This window comes from Pongo pygmaeus, chromosome 6, assembly GCF_028885625.2.
Source record: "Pongo pygmaeus isolate AG05252 chromosome 6, NHGRI_mPonPyg2-v2.0_pri, whole genome shotgun sequence".
Taxonomy (NCBI): Eukaryota; Metazoa; Chordata; class Mammalia; order Primates; family Hominidae; genus Pongo; species Pongo pygmaeus.
In genome coordinates this window covers 4,936,199-4,961,719 of record NC_072379.2, presented here as the reverse complement: position 1 = coordinate 4,961,719, position 25,521 = coordinate 4,936,199, and the positions used below count along the sequence as shown (strand labels likewise).

General features: G+C 49.4%; 1 protein-coding gene and 1 pseudogene across 2 annotated transcripts in view; both read left to right on the top strand.

Annotated features, from left to right (window-relative positions):
• Positions 1-5,190: 5,190 nt before the first annotated feature.
• RADIL (Rap associating with DIL domain) overlaps positions 5,191-25,521 on the top strand; it is an 85,635-nt gene continuing 65,304 nt past the window's right edge. The window contains exons 1-2 of one of the 2 annotated variants that reach the window (XM_054496050.2): positions 5,191-5,311; positions 10,638-11,236. In XM_054496050.2, the coding sequence (XP_054352025.1) occupies positions 10,702-11,236 (535 nt within the window). In that variant the 5' untranslated portion in view covers positions 5,191-5,311; positions 10,638-10,701. Of the gene's footprint in view, positions 5,312-6,364; positions 6,781-10,637; positions 11,237-25,521 lie in introns of those variants that run through there. The other variant, XM_054496051.2, reaches the window with a different exon arrangement.
• Positions 23,015-23,388, top strand: LOC129041008 (large ribosomal subunit protein eL22-like; annotated as a pseudogene).

Genomic DNA, 25,521 nt, shown 5'->3' with positions numbered 1-25,521 from the left:
ATATACATGTCTATAAATTATACATTTATAAATATACATGTCTATAAATTATACATTTATAAATATACATGTCTATAAATTATACATTTATATATACATGTCTATAAATTATACATTTATATATACATGTCTATAAATTATACATTTATATATACATGTCTATAAATTATACATTTATAAATATACATGTCTATAAATTATACATTTATAAATATACATGTCTATAAATTATGTATTTATAAATATACATGTCTATAAATTATGTATTTATAAATATACATGTCTATAAATTATGTATTTATAAATATAAATGTCTATAAATTATGTATTTATAAATATAAATGTCTATAAATTATGTATTTATAAATATAAATGTCTATAAATTATGTATTTATAAATATAAATGTCTATAAATTATGTATTTATAAATATAAATGTCTATAAATTATGTATTTATAAATATAAATGTCTATAAATTATGTATTTATAAATATAAATGTCTATAAATTATGTATTTATAAATATGAATGTCTATAAATTATGTATTTATAAATATGAATGTCTATAAAAATTATGTATTTATAAATATGAATATATAAAAATTATGTATTTATAAATATGAATATATAAAAATTATGTATTTATAAATATGAATATATAAAAATTATGTATTTATAAATATGAATATATAAAAATTATGTATTTATAAATATGAATATATAAAAATTATGTATTTATAAATATGAATATATAAAAATTATGTATTTATAAATATGAATATATAAAAATTATGTATTTATAAATATGAATATATATAAATTATGTATTTATAAATATGAATATATATAAATTATGTATTTATAAATATGAATATATATAAATTATGTATTTATAAATATGAATATATATAAATTATGTATTTATAAATATGAATATATATAAATTATGTATTTATAAATATGAATATATATAAATTATGTATTTATAAATATAAATATATATAAATTAAATCTCTCTAGTTTATATATATATGTATAAATTAAATAGATAATAAAATCGAGAATGACTCGGGGGTGATGGTCAAGAGGTGCTCAGAAGACAGGAAGGGAGATGAGTTTCTGCTCTGGGAAGGGGCCCAGCATGAAAACACAGAGGGAAGGCTGTGGGGTCAAGGAGACCGAAAGAGGAAAGATCTTGGAGAAGGGAGATGACCTCAGAGTGCGTGAGGAAAGAAGTTCTGATGGCTGGAGATCCAAGGCCAAGGAGGAGAGCAGTTGGAGCCAGGTTTTGCAAACCTACTTTATTCTAAGTGCAAAAGGAAAAGTTATGAGAGGGTTATAGGTGGAGGAGTAATAACATCTGGTTTAGGTTTAAGGAACATAGTGTGATTGATGTGGACTTGCTTAATAAAAAGGTAACAAAAATAAAAGACTGTGGGCGCACACAAGAGGACGTGTAACCAGGTCTAGGAGACAGGAAGATCTTCCTGGATAAGAGGTATTAGTTATCCATTGCTGCATAACAAACTGCTGCCAAAACTTAGTAGCTGAGGTCAATAATAAACATTTATCAGCCAGATGTGGTGGCTCATGCCTGTAATCCCAGCACTTTGGGAGGCTGAGGTGGGTGGGTCACTTGAGGTCAGGAGTTCGAGACCAGCTCAGCCAACATGGCGAAACCCCATCTCTACTAAAAATACAAAATTAGGTGGAGGTGGTGGCAGGTGCCTGTAATCCCAGCTACTCGGGAGGCTGAGGCAGGAGAATCACTTGAACCCGGGAGGTGGATGTTACAGTGAGCTGAAATTGAACCACTGCACTCCAGCCTAGGCGACAGAGCGAGCCTCCATCTAAAAAAAAAAAAAAAATTATCATCTCATAGTCTTTGAGGGTTGGGAATTTGGGAGTAGCTTTGCTGCAGGGTGGAGGGAGCTTTTTTGGCTCAGGGTCCTTCAATGGACTCCAGCTGGGATGTCGGTCACCTAAAGTCTCCTGGGGCTGGAGGACTCACATCCACCATGGCTCACTGACATGGGTGGCGAGTTGGCCTGGCTGTTGGTGGATGCCTTAGTTTCTCACCATATGGACCCCTGTAGAGCTGCTTGAGTGCCCTCCCAACATGGCAGCTGGTTGACCTCAGAACTACTGATCTAAGAGAGAGCAAGGGCAGAAGTCACGTCTTTTATTATTGTGTTTCAGAAGTCACAATGTCATTTTGGCAATATCTTACTGGTTACACAAGTCAGCCTATTCAACATGGGCCTATACAGGAGCATGAAAACCAAGAGGTGGGAATCACCGGGGCCATCTTGGAGGTTGGCTACTACCAAAGAAACGCCTTGTCTGAGTCTCAAAGGATGAGTAGAAATTAGCGGATGGGTGCAGTGGCTCATGCCTGTAATCCTAGCACTTTGGGAGGCTAAGGTGGGCGGATCACAAGGTCAGGAGTTCGAGACCAGCCTGGTCAACATGGTGAAACCCTGTCTTTACTAAAAATAGAAAAATTAGCCAGGTGTGGTGGCAGGCGCCTATAATCCCAGCTACTCAGGAGGCTGAAGCAGGAGAATCACCTGAATCTGGGAGGTGGAGGTTGCAGTGAGTCGAGATTGTCCCACAGCACTCCAGCCTGGGTGACAGAGCAAGGTTCCGTCTCTCTCTCTATATATATATAAATAAAAAGAAGTTAGCCAGGTAATGAAGTTTGCTGTTATGATCTGAATTTTGTCCCCCTAAAATTCACGTGTTTGTTGAAGCCCCGACCCCTCATACCTCAGAATGTGACTATATTTGGAGACAGGGCCTTTAAAGAGGTGACTAAGATAAATGATTAGTGTCCTTATAAAAAGAGGAGATTGAACACACAAAGAGACAGCCGAGAGGTGCACACCCAGAAGAAAGGCCATGTTGGGGCACAGCCAGAAGGTGGCCATCTGCAAACCAAGGATAGAGGCCCTCAAAGAAGACAAACCTGCTGACAACTTCACCTTGGACTTCCAGCCTCCAGAGCTGCCAGATAAAACATTTCCGTTTTTCGAGCCACCCGATCTGGCATTTTTTAACAGCAGCTCAGGTAATCTAATACAGTTGGGAAAGGTGTTTCAAGGTCAAGGGACCAGCCTCAGGGAAGATCTCGAGGCATGAAACAGCATATTCATACCAAAAAATCAGCATTACTAGATCAAGAAGCAATCTGAAAAATTTCTCTATAAAGGGCCAGATAATATTTTAGATATTTGGGGCTGTAAAATCCTGGTTGCAGGAAAGCAGTCATAGATAATATCTAAACAAATGAGGGTAGCTGTGTTTGAATAAAACTTTATTTACAAAAACAGAAGGCAGCCCAGATCTGGCCCATGGGTTGTAGTTATCTGACCGCCTGTGGAAGAAGGATGTGGGGAGTGTGGGAGATGGGCCAGAAGCAGGGTGAGGAATATCTCAGGAGGATAACCCAGGCCTGAACCCAGGCTCTCCTTCAGCTCTGACCATTGTCTCTTCATGAGCACCTGAATGAAATATTCAAACACGTCATTCCTTTCAAGCATCCCTTCCTGGGGTAGGCGAGGAGGTTGGTGTGTATACGGAGGGTCCTGTATTCCTGGCTCAGTTCTTGTCTCTACCTCCAGCAGCCTGACCTCTCTGCGTCTCTATTTTCTCATCTGAAAAATCGGAGTATTACTGAACAAAAGGGTTCCATGCTTGCTCTGCTAGAAGCCAATCTTGGTCAGGTGCAGTGATTCATGCCTGTAATTCCAGCACTTTGGGAGACTGAGGTGGGTGGATCACCTGATGTCAGGAGTTCAAAACCAGCCTGGTCAACATGGCAAAACCCCATCTCTACTAAAAATACAAAAATTAGGTGGGCGTGGTAGTAGGCGCCTGTAACCTTAGCTACTTGGGAGGCTGAGGCAGGAGAACCGCTTGAACCTGGGAGGTGGAGGTTGCAGTGAGCCAAGATCACACCACTGCACTCCAGCTAGGGCAATAGAATGAGACTCTGTCTCCAAAAAAAAAAAAAAGCCAATATTACTGAATTAAGTTTTTGAGACAAAAGCTTTTTTTGTCCGTATTGTGAGTTGATCAATAAGGAGACAGGAGCCTGGCTCAAATCTGTCTCTCTGTGTTGACTTTGAGGCAGTATTTTTTATTAGAAAAGGTTTAGGAGGTGGACTTTAGGATTAGCAGGTGATAGGTGGAGGAAAGGGGAGGCCTGGAATGTCTCAGACATCTCTGTCTCACAAGAGTTGATGTGAGCATTAAGTGAGGTGACCTAGGTAAAGTTGCCTAGGGCCTGGCACACAGGTGGTCAATAAATGTCTGTTCCCACACTCATCAATGTCTGCTCCGACCTCCATCGCGAATATGGGGTCATGACTACGGAAATCATAACACGATAGCTGTCCACAAAAAGGTTCACTCCTGAGGCCCAGATTCTGCATATTGATATTCCGAGCCACCTGAATCTCCCAGGTCTAGCACACATTCCTCAAAGGGAAACCCCAGCCAAAGTGCCGAGGACACGAGCTGCTTTTTAAACAAGTCCCCAGGGAGGGCAGTTGGGGCCGGAGCCCCAGAGCTGACCTGGTCTTTTTTTTGCATAATTGTAAGCAGGAATGGCATGACCTGATTTGTCTTTTAAAACTCTGGGTAGGAGACAGATGGTAGGGGAGAGGAAATTCCTCCCTTGTTCCTTTTTGATGTCTTAGAAGATGTTCATTAATTGGGTGCACAGCTCTAATTGGGGGCACAGCTCTACCCTCCCCTACACCCACTCACTGGGCTACTAGAAGGTGCTGTCTCGAAATAGCCCACCCAACCGCAGGAGCCCAGAGCCCACAATCAGCTCAGGGACTTAGAACTGGCCCCACCTTTCCTCCGGGGACCCCCTCCTTAAGCTGCAGGCTGTGGGGTGGGCTGCAAGCCCCGCCTCTCCACAACCAGCCCCACCCCTTTCTTCAAAACCCCGCCTCTCCGGTGAGGCCCCGCCCCCTCGAGGCAGCATCCCCGTCCATTGGGCGGCCGGCAGGAGGCGCCAGAGCACAGCCCGCCTTTTCTAGCAGGTTGGCCCCGCCCCTCTCCTGGAGACCCCGCCTCCTCGAGGCTTTCTATCTGCCTACTGGGCTCCGAGGCCCAGCTCCAGCCCACCTCTTACCCCCCCGCCCCACCCTTTGTGGCCGCGTCCCCTTGAGGCCCCGCCCCGCCCGTTGCGCTGCCGGCAGGAGGCGCCGCGGCACGCGCGGGTCTGGGCGCCGGCCCCAGCCAACGGCGGGTGGGAGCAGCGCGGGAACGTGGCGGCGCGGCGGGTTGTGCCGGAGGTGAGTGTGGGGTGCGCGAGGAGTGACTGCGGAACCGGGGGTGGCTCGTAAGGGGCGCTGCTCGGCCGCTGCCGGGGGCCCGGGGCGCGGAGGCCGCGGGGCGCGCTCGGGGACACTCCCGGCCGCGGGTCGGGGCGCGGAGGGCAGGCTTGCCCAGTTGCCATGGGAACCGACTGGCTCTCGGGTCCCGGCCTGGACCGGGGGGCGGTACCCGGAGGCCGGCGAGCGCGGGCAAGGGCGGCCCAGCCTGCGGGGATCCGGGGGTCCGCGCTGCCGACCCCCGCGAGCGCCTAAGCCTGGCTGTCCGCGTGGGCCCCGGACCCCCAACTCCAGGGGACTCTCGGCCCTCAGTTTCCCCGGCTGTGCCCTGGAGGGGGACGTTCGTCCGGGGAGCGCAGCGGGGGAGCGGGGCGCAGGGTTCCGCGCGCTCTCCCACCTGGGCCGGCGAGACGTCCCCTGCACATACCCCGTCCCGGTTGCAGCCCGATCCCCACTCGTGCGCCAGCTCAAAGCATTGTTTCCCGGCTATTTATGTACCATTTCCAGCCCCTCGACAAATACTGCATCCAAGATAACAGATGCTGAGCCGAGCTCCTGGGGCCCCGCAGGAGGAGCCTGTTGGTGGGGTTGGCAGGGCCCTGGCGGGGCTGCGGACCAGCCTGCCTTGCCCTGTCGCCTGTCAAGTGTTTGGCTAATCTGAATTGCACAGAAGAATCTGATTGCTCGTGTCCCGCGGTTAACATGGGCCACCTCTTGTGCATTGCAGACCGGAACCAGTCTTGAAAGTCCCTTTTGCTGGGGGGCAAGTCAGTCCCCTCTCCAGCAGCTAGCAGGTCAGAATTAAATCTGATTGAATTATGTTTGCATTTGAAAGGGTGGCTCGGGCTGGGGCTGTAAAGATAGGATTCATGGAAGGAGGGGAGAGAGCTGAGTGTGTAAAGTCTGCGCTTCGTTCTCCCTCCTGCTGGAAATGATAATGGGTTCCACACTGTCCTGTTGGAGCAGAGAGGTCGCTCCACCCATGTCGTCAGCGCGGCACTGACCTCACTCCCTGTACTCGCCGCTGGGACTTGAGCTTGTTTTTCATCAGAAACTGGACCCTTCCTTGAGAACAAGAGAAAACATTCTCTAAGAGCAGCACCAGCCAGCGCCCCACACCCTCGTTGTCCGAGCCCTGCGCTTTCCCCAAGTATTTGTGTCACGGAGGAGCGAATGGTGCAGAAGAGGCCGGTCGCACTTCCAGAAAAACAGATCTGGTTACCCAGGGCGTGCTCCGCCCGGTCGGATTTTCCTGCACTCCCCTTGGCCTTTTAAAAAACGAGTCCATCCCATTCTCACAAACAGGCCAGGCTCCGCCTTCTGGGATTCGGAAGCAAGCAGCGTGTGAACAAGTGGGCACCCTCTGGTCTGGCCCAGGGAGGATGACCAAACGGAGAGAAATGCTTTCTGAAAATCCCAAAACAGATAAGGTTTGTGTGAACAGGGACTTCTGGGGGCTTAAGAAGGAGTTATTGGAAAGGAGTCAATCACATTCTCTCTGCTTACATTTTCTCCCGTTTCCTGATGCTGCTAACTCTGCCTCTGCCTTCGAATCCAGCTCCAGAAACTGTGGGAAAAGCAGGGGTGGGGGGAATGGGGGGAACAACACTTCTGAAGTTCAAGCTTCCAAGGCCCTGGGAGGGGACCTAGCAGTTATGTGTTTGTAATTTTCTATTTGTTTTTTATTAAAGAAGAATTACGTAAATGTCAGACCTTACAAAACGTATATCCACCCCTGGGCCCCAAATATCAACTCACTTTTCCATTGTATTTGGGGGCCTTTTTATAATTTTTGTCTTTTTTTTTTTGAGGCAGAGTCTCACTCTGTTGCTCAGGCTGGAGTGCGGTGGCGCGATCTCGGCTCACTGCAACCTCCGCCTCTGGGGTTCAAGCGATTCTCCTGCTTCAGCCTGCCAAGTAGCTGGGGTTACAGGCACCCGCCACCATGCCCAGCTAATTTTTGTATTTTTAGTGGAGACAGGGTTTCACCATGTTGGCCAGGCTGGTCTTGAACTCCTGACCTCAAGTGATCTGCCCGCCTCAGCCTCCCAAAGAGCTGGGATTACAGGCATGAACCACCACGCCCAGCCAATTTTTGTCTTTTTTTTTTTTTTTTTTTGAGAGAGAGTCTCGCTCTGTCACCCAGGCTGGAGTGCAGTGGCATGATCTCAGCTCACTGCAAGCGCCGCCTCCCGGGTTCATGCCATTCTCCTGCCTCAGCCTCTCAAGTAGCTGGGACTACAGGTGCCCGCTACCACGCCTGGCTAATTTTTTGTATTTTTAGTACAAACAGGGTTTCATAGTGTTAGCCAGGATGGTCTCGATCTGCTGACCTCGTGATCTGACCACCTCAGCCTCCCAAAGTGCTGGGATTACAAGCGTGAGCCGCTGTGCCCAGCCATCTTTTTTTTTTTTTAACAGAGAGGGTCTCACTCCGTTGCCCGGGCTGGAGTGCAGTGGTGCAATTATAGCTCACTGTAGCCTGGAACTCCTGCCTCAGCCTCCCGAGTAGCTGGGACTACAGGTGCACACCATGCCCAGCTAATTTTTTATTTTTATTTTCTATAGAGATTGGGATCTTGTTATGTTGCCCAGGCTAGTCTCGAACTCCTGGCCTTAAACCATTCTCCCGCCTTGGCCTTTTAAATACTTGCTTCTGCTTCATGGCTTTTCTGTGATGTGGGCTTCCTCCTGCCTGGAGGGGGCTTCCCCAGTTTTTGGTATAATATTTATATGGGCATTCAGACTTCTTCAGAGGCAGAGGTTTCCTGAGCCACAGCTGCCTGGTGGCAGAGGCTGTACCATCTACCACCTGCAGTTTGGCTTGGCACCCTGGGGAACCCGTTGGAAATGACCACTATGAAAAGGTGGTGGCTGACCCTCTGCCAGTGTGTGCTGCCTGGAGGCTTCTAAGCCAGGGTCGTCTGCAGAGGTGCTTGAGAGCGGGGTTGTGCAGCTCTCATGGATGGTTAATAAGTGCTGGCTGGAGAGGCTCTTTGAGGGGTTTTGTTCTGTGATTCCAAGTACGCACTTTGAAAACTGACCACAGGAGGCTGAGGTCAGACTCGAGGGCGATTTGAAGCCGCTGGTGTGGTGTGCACAGGCCAGGCCGCACGTTTGTGATGTGAGCACTGTCTGAAAATGCTTTTGTTGTAAATGAAACCGAGGCCTTTGATGAGTCCATGGGGGAAGCTGCGGCCGGCTCTGAGCTTCTTAGGATTTGACAAGGACACTCGTTGCACCTTCCTCAGAGGAAGAGAAACAAAGGCTTTGCTCCTTTACTCCTTTATGGCCTGGCTCGATGGAACCTCAAGGCTCCATCTGCTTATGACCTGTACTGGGATCTCCGTGACACCTGTTACAGCAAATTCACCTCTTCAGAAAGCCAGGCACAGTGAAAGTGTTTGCCGTGGTGAACTGTCAGCTGTGGGCTATAGGAACAGGAGAAGGGCCAGCCACCCACCCCACAGGGCAGACATCCGCGTTCGGAACCCAGTCTTTGGTGTGCGAAGCTGTTGGAAGTATTTCTGAAGAGTTCAAGGTCCTTGGAGAAAGCACAGCTGCTGGCTGACCTGGGCTGGTTCTGGAGGAAGCGAGTGGTGGTCTGATTTCAGGATTCATCCATGACAGCTCTGGCTGGCAGTGAGAGGCTCCAGAGACGATGACCGACGCCCCGGTGATATTAGAAAGAGGCCAGTGTCAGCTTTGGAGGCCGGGACGGTTCCACTGTTTACTTTCCTAAGGGATAGTGTGGCTCCTTTTCTTTGGAGGGCTTCCCTGGTTGCTTTCTCTGGCCCTAGGCAGCCACCGTCCTTTCCAGAAGCCTTCTGCAGTGCCCGCAGTGCGACGAGTGAGTCAAGCCTGGACAGTGTCAGTGGACTGCTGCAGAGTTTAGTACTGACCCCGGTCACGGTGGCAGGCGACCCGTGCTGTGTTCACTGGGACCCGGACCACTCTTTCCAGAGCTTTCCAGAAAATAGGCTTTCCTCCTGGCTCACTCGTCTGCCGCCTTTGTCTTTGGTGAGAACATGAGCATGGAAGTGGGGTACAGTAATGGGGAGATGTGTGTGCAGTTTTCCAGTATTTTTGTGCCTTCTGGTCCAGCCTCACCTTTTACAAATCGGAGACCTGCCTTCCTTTTTCTCTGCCCTCCTGCCCCCACAGAGGTTCTGGAGGGAGACTGAGAAACCATCTGGAACTCCTGGCCCTGGGCACACTAAGGACATTAGAAGTGTGATTTCATGACACACCAACGCGTCCCAGGCTGTTTTCCAGTTTCTCCAGGAGACTGCATCTCTGTGGCCTGGACCGCCAGGCACCCGCGGCCTGTGGTGGGCGGGACGCACGCATTCCGGCCATGCCTGCACCGGCTCGAGAGGGGCCCTTTGTGCCTGCTGTGCTTGCGAGGCCACTCAATGCTGCCATCCCGGGGAGCATCTCCTTCAAGCCAGGACGGGTCTCTTGCCCGGAGGGGTAGATTCTGAGGGTTTGCATCTGGAATGTCTGATGGTCGATTCTGTTAACGTAGCTGCGATTTGCCTGTTTTCCTGGTTCCACTGTGTTTGTGACCCATTTCCCACGTCGCAGCCTGTGGGGTAGGAGACACGGGGTTTACGGAGAGGCGAAGCTTTGCCCTCGGGCTGCCCGCTGCTCTTCTGTGGCTGTGACGGTGCTGGGGGCGGCTCCGGGTGGGGCGCGCCTTGACGCTCACTGTACACGGGCGCTACGCCCAGCACTTTCCAGAAATCCAAGCCCTGCAGCGGAGCGTGTCTTACCTAGGCGACCTCATTGTGTTTCCCAGTAATGGCTTTCCTTGAAGGGCGCTCCAGCCCGTTTAGTCCTCTCTGCCTCTGGTGGCCTTGCAGGCTCCAGCCACTTCCTCTGCTCAGGTGCTCTGGTGGCAGGTCTGCGGGGCCAGGATGCCCACGGCCTGTTATGTCCATTAGATTTTGAGATGGGGTCTTGCTCTGCTGCCCGGGCTGGAGGGCCGTGGCACGATCATAGCTCACTGCAATCTTCAACTCCTGGGCTCAAGCCATCCTCCAGCCTCAGCCTTCAGAGCAGTGGGTACAGTGCACACCACCATGCCTGGCTAATTTTTAAATTTTTGGTAGAGTTGGGGGCTTACTATGTTTCCCAGGCTGGTCTGGAACTCCCGGGCTCAAGCCGTCCTCCCACCTTGGCCTTCTAAAGAGCTGGCATGACGGGCAGGAGCCACCGCCTGTGGCCTCATTTGCTCTTGGTGCTCACGATGGTTGACACTAACCTCTCTCACTTTTTCTCCCAGGTCACGGCCTCCCCACATCCTTCGGCTGAGGCCCCCTGTCCTCATCCATGAAGCCTCGCCCACCATGTTTTATGGGACACACTTCATCATGTCCCCGCCCACCAAGAGCAAACTGAAGCAGCAGAGCCAGCTGTTGTCCAGCATGCTATCCCGGACGCTGAGCTACAAGTACCGGGACCTGGACTCCACCTTCTCCAGCCTGGGCGCCAGCGATGACCCCGCCGAGCTTTCCACCCAGCTCTCAGCCCCTGGTGTCCTGAAGGTGTTTGGGGACAGTGTCTGCACAGGAACCCACTACAAGAGCGTCCTGGCCACCGGCACCTCCAGCGCCCGTGAGCTGGTGAAGGAGGCGCTGGAGCGGTACGCCCTGGACCCCAGGCAGGCCGGCCAGTACGTGCTGTGTGACGTGGTGGGCCGAGCCGGCGATGCCGGGCAGCGGTGGCAGGCCCAGTGCTTTCGGGTGTTTGGGGACAGTGAGAAGCCCCTCTTGATCCAGGAATTATGGAAACCCCGAGAAGGTTTATCCCGGAGGTTTGAGCTGAGGAAGAGGTCGGACGTGGAGGAGCTGGCAGCCAAGGAGGTGGACACCATCACGGCAGGTGAGGAGGGCCACAGGTTCAGGAAGAGCCGTGGGCCTGAGAGCTGAGAAGGCCAGCTGGGGAAGTGGGAGAAGGAGTGGTGCAGGGGACACGTGTGGGGCGGGCTCACTCGGCGGGAGGCAGTCGGAGCCCGTGTCCTGGATGTTTGAAGGCTTCCTTTTTTGTTTTCTGAGACAGGGTCTTGCTCTGTCACCCAGGCTGGAGTGCAGCGGCGCAGCCACAGCTCTGCAGCCTCCTGGGCTCAAGTGATCCTCCCACCTCAGCCTCCTGAGTAGCTAGGACTATAGGTGCACCACCACACCCAGCTAATTTTTTACTTTTTGTAGAGACAGGAGTCTCGCTGTGATACCCAGTCTAGTCTTGACCTCCTGCCCTCAAGCGATCCTCCTACTTTGGCCTCCCAAAGAAGGTTTCCTCTTGAACTCACTGTTTTCACCTCAGCTGTCTGGGAAGTCGTAGTTTGTCTACGCGGCAGGAGGCTGGCTGATATTCCTCAGAGGCTCCTGGTATATTCTTGCAATATTTGAGGCCACATCTGTTCTTTTGTCTGATCAGATTATTGTCCAGCAGTCATCTCATTGACCACAGCAACCACGCACGCCTTGTTAAATACAGGGTCCCAGCAAGTCCCTTAGCACCTGCAACCTTGTCGGGGAGTTTTTGGGGCAATGCAGTGAAAAGACAATCAAGGAATCCGTCCCAGGCCAAAACCTACATGGCATTGCCAGATTGCAAGGTCTGCAGAGGTGACCATGGTGCTCTCGGTGTACCGCGGGTCTGTGGGTGCCGGGGTGGTGGGAGGCCTTCCTGAGGAGGGCCCGGCCACGGGCAACCGATCATTGTCCGTCCGAGGAGTGCCGAGAGCGGGGGTGGTGTTGAGCTCCTGCCGCAGGGCTTGAGAGCCCCGGGGCCTGGGGCCCACTGTGTCTGGTGATTTATTCAATTGGTGGAAAGAAGTTGATTATCTTAATAGGTATGTGTCATAAAAAAAAATTTTGGCTGGGCGCAGTGGCTCACACCTGTAATCCCAGCACTTTGGGAGGCCAACGCAGGTGGATCACCTGAGGTCAGGAGTTCGAGACCAGCCTGGCCAACATGGTGAAACCCCGTCTCTACTAAAAATACAAAAATTAGCCGGGCATGGTGGCAGGCGCCTGTAATCCCAGCTACTTGGGAGGGTCAGGCAGGAGAATCGCTTGAACCTGGGAGGCGGAGGTTGCAGTGAGCCGAGATCGTGACACTGCACTCCAGCCTGGGCAACAAGAATGAAACTCAGTCTAGAAGTAAATAAATAAAATAAAATAAATGTGGTCGGGTGTGGTGGCTCACACCCGTAATCTCAACACTTTGAGAGGCCGAGGTAGGCGGATCGCTTGAGCCTAGGAGTTTGAGAGCAGCCTGGGTAACGTAGTGAGAGACCCCATCTCTACAAAAAATACAAAAATTAGCCAGGCATGGTGGTGCATACCTGTAGTCCCAGCTCCTCAGGAGGCTGAGGTGGGAAGATGGCTTGAGCCGCAGATGCTGCAGCTAGGATTGTACCACTGCACTCCAGCCCAGGCAACAGAGTGAGACCCTGTCTCAAAAAAATAACAATAAAAAGAGTAACTTGTGGTTTCTTTAATTATGGCCCTTAAAGTCTGCTCAGACAAGCACCCCCAATTGCCTGCACCCGGGGATCCTTCCTCCTCCCAAAGGTCACTGCTTCTGGGATTTGGTTTTCATCCTGACCCTGCTGTGTCATGATCCAGTGGTCTCTTGGAAGGACCGATGATCCAATGGCAGAGATGGGGTCCCTCCCTCCTGATTCAAAAAGACCTCCCTGTGAGGCCAGGAAACCCGAAAGGGAGGAGGCGCGTGGTGGGATGTTTTCTGCACAGGAACAAAGGGTCTTCAATGTCAGACACAGAATTTTGGTCATTCTTCCACCATGCGTTGCCTCTGCCAAGCGGAGGGCAAAAAGCGAGTGGGACAGGGCCACCTTGGGGCTGCAGAGCACGGGCCAGCGTTGCTGCTGTGTGGCTGGGGATCAGCCTGGCCTGTCCTGAGGCCATTGCGTTCTGTGTCACCGGGCGAGGAGGACCCCTGGGAAGGCCCGCCTTCTTCACAGGTGATAGGTGACTGCCAGTGTAGGACTGTGGGGCCAGAGTGCATGTTGCAGGAGACAGGAGCTTGTCTGAGGCTCACATGCTTCTTTTTTTTTTTTGAGATGGAGTCTCTCTCTGTCGCCCAGGCTAGAGTGCAATGGCATGATCTCAGCTCACTGCAACCTCTGCCTCCCAGGTTCAAACGATTCTCCTGCCTCAGCCTCCTGAATAGCTGGGATTATGGCATGCACCACCATGCCTGGCTAATTTGTTGTTGTTGTTGTTGTTGTTGTTTTTTGAGACGGAGTCTCACTCTGTCGCCCAGGCTGGAGTGCAGTGACACAATCTTGGCTCACTGCAAGCTCCGCCTCCCAGGTTCACACCATTCTCCTGCCTCAGCCTCCCGAGAGTAGCTGGGACTACAGGCGCCCACCACCACGCCTGGCTAATTTTTTGTATTTTTAGTAGAGACGAGGTTTCACCGTGTTAGCCAGGATGGTCTCCATCTCCTGACCTCATGATCCGCCCGCCTCGGCCTCCCAAAGTGCTGGGATTACAGGCGTGAGCCACCGCGCCCGGCCAATTTTTGTATTTTTAGTAGAGATGGGGTTTCACCATGTTGGCCAGACCGGTCTGGAACTCCGGACCTCAGGTGATCTGCCCGCCTTGGCCTTCTAAAGTGCTGGGATTACAGATGTGAGCCACCGCACCCGGCCAAGCTCACTCACTTCTTTTGGAATCATTCCTGTTAAATTATTCATGGCAAGCAAAAGCGCCTCTGCTCACAGCGTGTCTAAGCTGGTGGCGGTTTTCGAAACCCGCCAAAGAGAGTCCATCAGGCTGCCCAGCTGTACTGACACACTCATCTGGGCTGCAGCGGGTTGTGTTACCTACCCAGAGCCGGCCCCCTGGGCCTCGGGGACTCATCCTTCCTTGCTGACCTTCTCTGGCTGTGGCCCAGGGACTCCTGTGACCCTCGGCCATGCCAAGAAGGTTCACTGAGGCGGCCGGGTGGTTTGAGATGGAGCGGCTGGTAGAGGCATGCACACATGCTTCTGTTCATTACAGAACGGTTATTGAGCCTCTGCATGGAGCCGGGGGAAGGCTAGACCCGGGGGGTCCCCATGTGGATAAGCCAGGCTCCACTGGGGATGACCCCGCACAGACCCCACTGTCGCCGGACAGCCCTGCCTCAAACGGGCCCGCGCCCAGAAGCTTTGCGCTAGAGCATGTTCGGTTGTTGTAGTGACACGTGGGTACCTGGACACAGAAATGTCCACACAGGTGCGCACGCACGCAAAGTCTCCCACTTGGGACTGTTCCCTGCATGAGACACCTGCACGGCCTTTCCGTGGGTTGCAGGTGGCCTCTGTGCGCATCCCTGGAACCCGCCTCTGATAGGTCTCTCCTGCTGGCTTGGAGGCATGGAACGGGGAGGGCGCTGAGCCTTTGTTGTGTCCTGTGTCCCCCTGAGTGAGTTTGCAGCCGGCACTAGGCGATTCCTCCCTCGCCCCTCCAAGGGGAACGACTGAGAGAGAAGGGGAGGAGGTGGGAAGCCGAGGGGTTATTCACTGTAGCAGCTTCTCCAGCAGCCGTGGGCGCCAGCGTGCCTCAGGCTGGAGTGACGTGGAAGAATCGTGGTGGGGAGGCTTTCCTAACACCCACCGTGTCCTCTCCATTACATACCTCCAGTGATGGTGAGCTCTGCGCCTTCCGGCAGCCTGCCTGTCCTGCGCCTCCCTGGGCACCGATGGGGCTGCTGTGGTGCCTGTTTGTCCTGAGAGCGGCCCTCAGTGTGGGGCATGTGTCACCGTGTCCCTTTGGGGGAAGGTGGGGGGCTGCAGTGAAACAAATCCTACTGAAGTGGGTGGTGTAGTTTCAGAAGGACGGCGGGATGGCAGGATCGCGTCTGCCCCTGCAGGGCAGGCCCAGTGAGGTCCAGCGCACACCAGGGCCCCTTCAGCTCCTGCATTCTCTCCCCAGAGGACCCAGCGTGGGGCTGTGCCTGCTCCCTGGTGAGAGAACAGTCCGATCTCACCTGGAAAAAGTGGCGAGAAAGGGAAGGGACCCCTGGCCTGTGCATGTGGTGATGTGGTGTGCACGTGTGTCCATGTGTGTGTGTCCATGTAGTGTGCATGTGTGTGCATGCTTGTGTGCCCGTGTACGTGTGTGTTAACGAGTCCAGCCCCAGGTTGCTCAACTCTGTAACACTGTTTTTCAATAATTTCCAGTTATTGCTCCTACGGTAGGTGCAGTGGCTCACGCGTGTAATCCCAGCACTTTGGGAGGCCGAGGCAGGCAGATCATTTGAAGTCAGGAGTTCGAGACCAGTCTGACCAACATGGTGAAACCCCGTCTCTACTGAAAATTCGAAAGAATTAGCCAGGCATGATGGTGCATGCCTGTAATCCCAGCTACTTGGGAGGCGGAGAATTGCTTGAATCCGGGAGGCAGAGGTTGTAGTGAGCTGAGATCGCATCACTGCACTCCAGCCTGGGTGACAGAGCGAGACTCTGACTCAAAAGAAAAACAGAGTCACGTTGGTTCTGGGTTGGGCTAACGGGTTGCGCCACTTCAGGGGAAGCATTTCGCCAGAGCCTCTCAGGCCTCTCTCCTGCCCCTCATTTCGGACTCCCCTGCGGAGTCAGGTGGGGAAGGCGTCAGCCAGGCGCATCCTGCCGGTTCACTCATCACTTAGTTCACTGCTACCCATCTGTAGGAATGCACGCAGGCACTGTGGGTTTTTGTTTTCCATAAACATAGCCTTCTCATAGCCTCCAGGTTCCCCCTGATTTCCAGAGTCACAAAACCTAGAGGGTCTCTTCCAGGAGGAGGCTGGTGCTGGAGGTGTGGCCGGGCTGGAAGTGGCTCTCACTCCCCTTTCCCAGAAGGCTGGTATTTAGGGCTGGTGCCCCGCGGAGAGGGCCTGGGTCCTGTCACGGAGATAAGACAGCAGTCACTTAGGCGCACTGGGGAGGGGCGATGGCAGGGCCATGTGGTTTTTGTCAGGGGCTGGGGAACGGTGAGGGGAGGGTTGGTTTGCCTTTGCAGGAGGGGTGAGTGTTAAACCCGCGCAGAGCCCCGGGAGGGCTGGCCTTCCTTGCTTTCTCCCTTCCTCCCGTTATATTTTAGGTTGGGGCATCTTTGCTGAGGGAGGCGTCCGTGGGTGCAGGGCGATGAGCAGTGTCCCTGGCTCTTGTGCCCCCACCCCCAAGTTGTAACAACCAAAGATGTCTGCAGACATGGCCAGCTGTTCCCTGGAGGCAGACCTGTCCTCGATTGAGAGCTGCAGTATTGGACCTGGCTGCCTGGACTCGGCCACACCAGCCCCTGCCCCCTGGGACCATGTGGCTGAGTGCCCGCCCCAGGCCCTCAGGCCCAATCCGCAGTGGCGATATTCGTTTCTCCTGGGCCACTCTTGGAGGGGCTGGGGTGCTTGGCAAGTCCAGGGTCTTAGGGATGGTGACGTGCAGAGTCTTGGCATTCATGCGTTCCTGGAGACAGGGACATCACCGTGGCTTTGGATACCCCCTTTGTAAAGAGGCACCCTAGAGAGTTTGTAAAGCCGCCGAGGTTTAGCCAGGAAGGTTCAGGCTAAACAAAGCTGGGGACACCACCCCAGCACTCACTGGGCTTTTGACTGAAAAACAGCCCATCCAATGTCTGGTATACAGTAGGTGCTTATTAAATACCTGTGGAAGGGTTGGTGCCCTGAGGAGAGGAGGCCCCTCTGTGGGTCTCAGCGCCTATGCGTCTGCAAGACTCCAGAGTGGGGTCCGTTTTCTTTGTGTGTGTGTGGGACGGTGGTGTGGGGACGGTGTGGCCGTCCAGGCGTGTGGATGTGGCTTGAGCAATGGAGGAACCTGCAGCCCTGGCCACCCAGCGGCGTGGTGGGCTGCCCTTCTGCCCCCAGCGCTGCGATGGAGCTGGCAGGCGGGTGGCAGTTCTGTGTTGTCACTGAGTGCCAGCTCTGAGTTTGCATTTGTCGTCCCACCTTGTCACTCAGGACAGGCAGCAGGACTTGGCCTCCCTGATGACAGCCAGGGGTGTTCGGGCCGCAGGGACTGTTGTGTGCACGTGGGAAGCGCTGCTGCCTTCCTCTGCCGATGGGGTGCCGTGAGTTCTGTCCTCCCTTTTCCGCAAACCTCTTTGTGGTTGTTTTCATTTGAAATATTTTTCTTCCGCTATGACTCTGACTTGAAAATAACTCTTATCTTAGCACAGTGGAGGTGAAAGGATTGCTTTTCCTCTTTTTACATGGGAATAACTCACTGCCACTTAACTGGGACTTCCCTTCCAGTGGATTCCCAATGACAGAGTCACCGTGGGAAACGTTCATTGTATGTGGTCTGGCTAAAAACAAAACAACCCTAAACCTTTTTTCACCAGCGTAAAACTAGAAAAGTTATTGAACTTTAAAGACATGTTTGAGCATTTCTAATTCAAAGAGAAAATAAAGTCAAATGGTTAGTTGCTCACAGCTGGTTTCATCCTTCAGTTTACTGCGTAGACTTTTAAAAAATCAGTAACCTTCAGTTTGATCATAGAGGCACCGTTAACAGCCCTGTTGTCCCCTGAGCTAAGTGAGTCCCGGAGGGGCAGCACCCCCTTCTGCCCTGGGGACTCGGGTGACGTTCAGCTATGTTCCATAAGGGGCCACTGACAGAGTTTAGCATTAACACCAAAAACACAGAGGGATGTTGTCACTGGTGTGAAATGTTTGAAAGACATAAAATAGTCGGGCACGGTGGCTCACGCCTGTAATCCCAGCACTTTGGGAGGCCGAGGCGGGTGGATAACCTGAGGTCAGGAGTTCCAGACCAGCCTGGCTAACATGGTGAAACCCCGTCTCTACTAAAAATACAAAAAAATTAGCCAGGCGTGGTGGTGGGCACCTGTAATCCCAGCTACTTGGGAGGCTGAGGCAGGACAATTGCTTGAACCTGGGAGGTGGAGCTTGCATGAGCTGAGATTGTGCCACTGCACTCCAGCCTGGGCAACAAAGCGAGACTCCATCTCAAAAAAACAAAACAAAACAAAACAAAAAAAATGTTAATATCTGTTGGTTCCCAACAGTGACCTATAATGTTGGTTGAAAGATGTTTGGGGATCTGTTTAAATCATATTGAATAGTGTCTCTCATGGTTTTAGAGAATATACTGACATAGAGAATGTATCTTTCTTTTGTTTTGAGGGTTTCAGTGGCAGAATTGTTTTCAGAGGTTTCAGATATATACAGACTGAGAGGTCAGTTCGCCCTGCGCCCCCTTCCCTGCCGTGCTACCCTTGCAAGACTTGGTGTCTGTCTTTGTTTTTGTTGTTATTTTTGTTGTTTGAGACAGGGACTTACTCTGTTGCCCAGGCTGGAGTGCAGTGGTGCATTCATGGCTCACTGCAGCGTCGATCTCCTGGGCCCAAGCGATCCTCCCACCTCAGCACCTCTGAGTAGCTGAGAACACAGGCACATGCCATCACACTCGACTTATTTCTTTATTTTATTTTTTTGGTAGAGATGAGGTCTCCCTGTGTTGCCCAGGATGGTCTTGAACTCCTGAGTTCAGGTGGTCCTCCTGCCTTGGCCTCCCAAAGTGCCGGGATTTCAGGTGTGAGCCACTGCACCTGGCCTGAGTGTCCATCTTTGCGAAAGAGTCAGATTCTTGAATGCCTATGATAGGTTTGAACAAGACAAGCAAGGATGGGAGGGATTGACCTTATTAGTCTTGAGACATACCTTAAAGCCATGGTGATTGAAACTATGTGGTTTTAGGGGCAGGAACAGACAAATAAAGCAATGGAACAGAAGAAAGAGTGCAGACGCAGACCAAATACCCTGTGGGAATTGGGTGGGCTATAGCATGTATCATAAATCCTGGGGAAAGAATTTTGTAAATTATGTTGGGATAACTGGCTTCAGCTATATGGGAAAAAAAAAAAAAGGAAATTGGGTCCTTCCTCTAAATGCATCAGAGACCTACATGTCAAAGGTAAAATTATATAGCCAAATGAAAGATTTCATAAAGAAGGCTTAAAAAGTGCAAACTGGTTGGGCATGGTGGCTCACGCCTGTAATCCTAGCACTTTGGGAGGCTGAAGTGAGACGATCAGTTGGGCCAGGAGTTGGAGCCCAGCCCGTGAAACATAATGAGACTCTGTCTCTACAAAAAAATATGAAAATTAGCTGTGTGTGGTGCCATAGGCCTGTAGTCCCAGCTACTCAGGGGGCTAAGGTGGGAGGATCACATGAGCCCAGAAGGTCAAGGCTGCAGTGAGCTTCGATCATGCCACTGCACTCCAGCCTGGGCAATAGGGCAAGACCTCATCTGTTTTTGTTTGTTTGTTTGTCTTTTGACATGGAGTCTTGCTCTGTCACCCAGGCTGGAGTGCAGTGGTGCAATCTCAGCTCACTGCAATCTCCACTTCCAGGGTTCAGCCCATTCTCCTGCGCCAGCCTCCTGAATAGCTGGGATCACAGACAGCCGCCATGAGGCCCGGCCAATTTTTGTATTTTTAGTAAAGACAGGGTTTCACCATGTTAGTCAGGCTGGTCTCGAACTCCTGACCTCAATTGATCTGCCTGCCTCGGCCTCCCAAAGTGCTGGGATTACAGGCATAAGCCACTGTGCCCAGCCTGTTTTTTGTTTTGTTTTGTTTTTAAAGTGCAATCTGTAAGGAAAAAAAGTAGATAGATTTGACTATATCAAAATTCAAAATTTCTGTTTGACCAAGGACACTGTATAGATAAAAGATAGGTGATATACTAGAAGAAAATGTTTGCAATATCTAAAACTGATGTGATGAATAACTAGAATAAAGTAATGCATGTCTAAAGATCAGCAAGAAAATGGCAAAACATTCACTAGAAAACATGAAGCGGTACAAGTTTGCAGCTGGAAGAAGGTGAAGCAAGTGTGGCTAACACACACGATAGGGGAGTCTAGCTTCACTAATGCCATTGCCACCCACCGCTGGCTCTGGCTGCAGCGGAAGCTGGACAAAGATTTTGGCTCTGCATCCTCTAGTACAAGGCAAAGAAGTTGTGAGGGTTGCTGATAGCTAATCCACAGGCTGCCACACATATACATATATGTTATTTAAAAAACAACGGTTCATGGCCGGGCGTGGTGGTTCACACCTGTAATCCTAGCACTTTGGGAGGCCGAGAGGGGCAGATCAGGAGGTCAGGAGATGGAGACCATCCTGGCTAACACGGTGAAACCACGTCTCTACTAAAAATATAGAAAATTAGCCGGGCATGGTGGCAGGCTCCTGTAGTCCCAGCTATTCGGGAGGCTGAGGCAGGAGAATGGCATGAACCCGGGAGGCAGAGCTTGCAGTGAGCCAAGATTGCGCCACTGCACTCCAGCCTGGGTGACAGAGCAAGACTCCATCTCAAAAAAAAAAAAAAAAAAAAAAAACTTCATTTCCCCAGGATAAGAAACCAATGATGTCAAAGTCAAGGTTATGAAAGTTAGTTTACTCTGGCCTGCAGCCATGACTGAATGCCTAATGGAAGACAACCATCTCACCAATATGGGGAACAAGTAAGTGCGGAGAAAGGGCCAAGCTTCTCTCTGCTTTGTGTGGCCGTGGGTTTCCAATCTTTTGGCAGATGCTCTGGTGGATGGATAGGATCATTTTCTTTTTTCATTGTCATTCAGTCATTGGGAACCCACTCTGGTGTATTAATGAATACCATTCCAACTTACCTTTCATATATTTGGATTCATATGTATCCTTAAGACATAAATAATATTTTGTATATGTTTAATTTACCTAAGTGAGATTGAGCTATAAAGCTCATTGTTCCTTTTGTAACTCACATTTCTTTCTTTCTTTTTCTTTCTTTCTTTCATTTAATTAATTAAATTAATTTATTTTAAACATAGAGACAGGGCCTCACTATGTTGCCAGACTGGTCTCAAACTCCTGGGCTCAAGTGATCCTCCCAACTCAGCCTCCCAAAGTGCTGGGATTACAGCCATTAGCCACCACACCTGGCCTCACATTATGTTTTTGACACCTACCCATGGTGCTCTAGTCAGCTCTTTGCTTTTGACTGATGCATAGTTTTCCATTATATACCTGTACTACATATTCATTTCCTTAAGCACAGACACTCAAATTGGGTACAGCTTCTTCCTACTAAAACGGTGACACAATGAACCTGTTGAGGGCTTGTGCAGCGTTCTCAGAGGCATTCTTCCGGGAATGGAGCTGCTGGATTACAGAGCATATGTGCATGTCATTTCCCGGTGAGCACGGCTGGACAGCGGCTTCCTCAGAAGCCTCATGTGCCTGTGTACCCCTCCACACCTTTGGGTGCTGCTTTAGTCCATTTCTTGTTGCCACAACAGAATACCTGTGGCTGGTAATATATAAGGAAAAGAGGTTTATTTATCTCACGGTTCCACAGGCTGTGAAGTTCCAGGGCATGGCCCTGGCTTCTGGTGAGGGCTTCTGTGCTGCATCATCACAGGGCAGAAAAGGTCAACGGGGAAGCAGACAGGTGCAAAGAGGGAAACCTGAGGGGTGCCTTGGCTTTATAGCAGGCTACTGTTCTTGGAAACCAATCCATTCTCGATCTGGTCTTGCCAGAACGAGAACTCATTTACTACGGTGAGCACAGTACCAGCCATTCATGCGGGATCTGTCCCCATGACCCAAACACCTCCTACTAGGCCTACCTCCAGCACTGCCCCTTTGGGATCAAATTCCAACATGAGTTTTAGTGGGGACAAACAAACTCTATCCAAACCATAGCACTGACTGTGCTGCTCTCCTCACCCCTCACTGACCCAGGATAAGTCTCCCCTGGAGACACTTTCAAATCAAAAGGCATTGCAGTGGAGTGGAGTGTTATAGGAATGCAGCCATAGAAACTCTGTAGCTGTCTTTTGTGAGCAGCTGTGAAATGAATAATTAAATGATTTCCCCAAGGTCACAATGTATAGATTTGAAATTGCCCCTCTATCTAATCAAAACTCAAGAAACAGGTTTTCTAGATATTGATTTGCCAGAGACTTGGATGAGAAATAATTTTTTGTTCTCATTTATTCATAAGTAAAATTTGGCTACTCTGTGTTAGGCATTTGACTAGGTGCTGGATATGTTGCAATAGACAAAACAAATCCATTTCATGGATTTATAAATAAATGATTTCATGGAGTCAAGAGTCTAGCGGGCAATCAAAACAAAGATGTGGCTGGGTGCAGTGGTTCATGCCTGTAATCCAAGCACTTTGGGAGGGCAAGACAGGCCAGAAGTTGAAGGCTGTAGTGAGCTATGATCACACTACTGCACTCCAGCCTGGGTAACAGAAGAGACCTTGTCTCTTAAAACACACATGCACACACACATGCACACGCACACACACAGATATAATCACTCAAAAAACATGTACAGTCATGCACTGCTTAATGATGGTGATATGTTTTGAGAAATCCATCATTAGGCAATTTGTTATTGTTGGAACATCCTAGAGTGACTTACAAAAACCTAGATGGTATAGTTTACTACACACCTAGGTTATATGGCATAGCCTATTGCTCCTAGGTTACATACCTGTACAGTATATTTCTGTATACTGAATGCTAAAGGTAATTAGAACATAACAGTGAGTATTTGTGTGTCTAAACATATCTCAACACAGAAAAGGAGTTCACTCACCTCCCTTTTTGCCTCTGCTGCTGCCATGGCTCCTGTGAAAAACCTTGTGGTGAAGGGGGGCAAAAAAAAGAAGCAGGTTCTGAAGCTCACTCTTGATTGCACTCACCTCGTAGAAGATGGAATCACAGATGCTGCCAATTTTGAGCAGTTTTTGCAAGAAAGGATCAAAGTGAATGGAAAAGCTGGGAACCTTGGTGGAGGGGTGGTGACCATCGAAAGGTGCAAGAGCAAGATCACCGTGACATCCGAGGTCCCTTTCTTAAAAAGGTATTTGAAATATCTCAACAAAAAATATTTGAAGAATATTGGCTACGCATAGTTGCTAACAGCAAAGAGAGTTACAAATTACATTACTTCCAGATTAACCAGGACGAAGAGGAGGAGGAAGACAAGGATTAAATTTCATTTATCTGAAATATTTTGTATGAGTTTTTGAATAAAACTTGGGAACCAAAAAAAAAAAAAACCACATAGAAAAGAAACAGTAAAAATACAATATTGTATTCTTGCAGGGCCATCATTGTATATATGGTCTGTTGTCCAAAATGTCATAATGTACATGACTGGAACTACAAGTTGTTTTATGTGCTATGAAAAAGAAGCACAGGTGCTCATTTAGAATGGGGGTGAGGGAAATTCACTCTGAAGAGGTGAAATGTAAGCCAGTCTCAAAGATGACAACACACCAACCAGGTAGAGAGCAGTGGGCAGTCGGTGGGGCAGGAAGAGCATTCAGAGAGAACAGCATTGTGTGAAGATCCAGGGATGAGAGAGAATGAAGCAAAGGCAGGCACTGCAAGAAGGCCATTGCAGCTGGTGCAAAGGGGAAAGTTGCAGAAGGTGCGGCTAGACAGATAGTTGGGGGAAAGATCAACCTGGCTTGTTATGTATTTTGGATTTTACACTGCATATAATGGGAAGTCATTGGAGGGATTAAAAGATGACTCTGGCTCCTAGGTAGAGAATACTTTGAAAAGGTCAGTAATAGGAGATTAATTCAGTTGTTGTAGAAGTTGAAATGAGAGTTGATGGTGGCTTGGACTAGAGTTATAAGGGAACAGGTAGAAAGCAGTAGAGGGATTTTAAGTATATTCTGGAGGTGAAATCAACAGAACTTGTAAATGAATTGAATGTTGAGGATGCAAAACAGGGAGGTGTCCAGAATGACTCCCAGGTTTCTCATATCAAGAGTTGGGTAGAAAGAGATGCCATTTCCTAAAATGGAGACTACTGAGAGAGAAGCAAACTATGGGAGGATGAGTTAGAGTTCTCTTTAAACTATGTTAAGTTAAAGACATCCAAATATAGGTGACAACCACAGGCAGTCAGATAATATGGATCTGGAGTTCAGAAGAGAGTCTGATTAAAATATGAATTAATCTGTAAGTAAGTGGTATTTAAAGCTGTGGAACTCAGCAGATTAACCAGGCAGTGAAAGTACATGCAGTGAGGAGAAATGAGGGCTTAGAATGGAAACTGGAGGAACTCCCAACATTTAGAGGTCAAGTAAAGGAGGAGGAATCAGCAAATTTGACTGAGGAGTGGCCAGACATGTGGTCAGACAACATAAAGAGTATGGTGCCGCAGAGGCCAAGATGAAGCTACCATAGGTCAAAGAAGATGGAAATCATTGGGGTCATGGATTGGGCAACATGGAGGTCACCAAAGACCTTTCTGATGGCTGTTTTTGAGCATGTAAGCCAATGTTGAAATGGATTAAAAAGAAGGTTTTTATATTTCTGGCAATATATGGGATTAATTATCCTGGAAAATCTTTCTATGTAAAGTGCCTGGAAATGTTGGATAAATATAAGAAATCAGTTTTTTGAATGCATAGCTGAGTACCCAGGAAAATAAAGGAAATCTCTAGGGGTGGAAAAAAAAGAGATACCTTGAAACCTCAGAATTTTAGCTGATTCTGAAACTAGAACCGCCCTAGAAGCATTTGCCAGTCTTGGAAACTGAGAAACTTAAGTTTAGCAGCTGTCCAAGAAGAGACAGAAAGCTCTTGGGACCTTAAAAGGTAGGGAGTTAGAATTGAGACCCCTCCAAATACAACTGGAATCCTCAAAGGGTGATGCATTGAGTGAAAAAATGGAGTAAGAAGAATCTGCTAGCTGGTGAAAGGAGATGGCAAAGGAAGTTCTCTCTCTCGACCTGGGTGGGAGAAACTAAAGACTATTCCTTAAAATTGAAAACCACATGTCCTCTCACATGTATTTGGGGTTCAAAGTTGCACCACCTAGATGTTGTGGATAATCCCTGGATAAGAAATTACACTGTATGCAATTCTATAGTGTACAAGAACATCTACTGGAAACAAAGCAAATCCTCTTTGGAAGGACACAGCCTCTACACAGGCATTCCAAGCCTCACCGGAAATGAGCTCACAATCCAAAATTACAAGACACAAGAGGTAACACCACTCTGAGTTCTTGGACAACGACAAACTATACAGTTTCTCAAGAGCATTTGGAATTAGAATAATTATAGAGTACTAAATAAGTATGTTTAACACGTTTAAAGAAATAA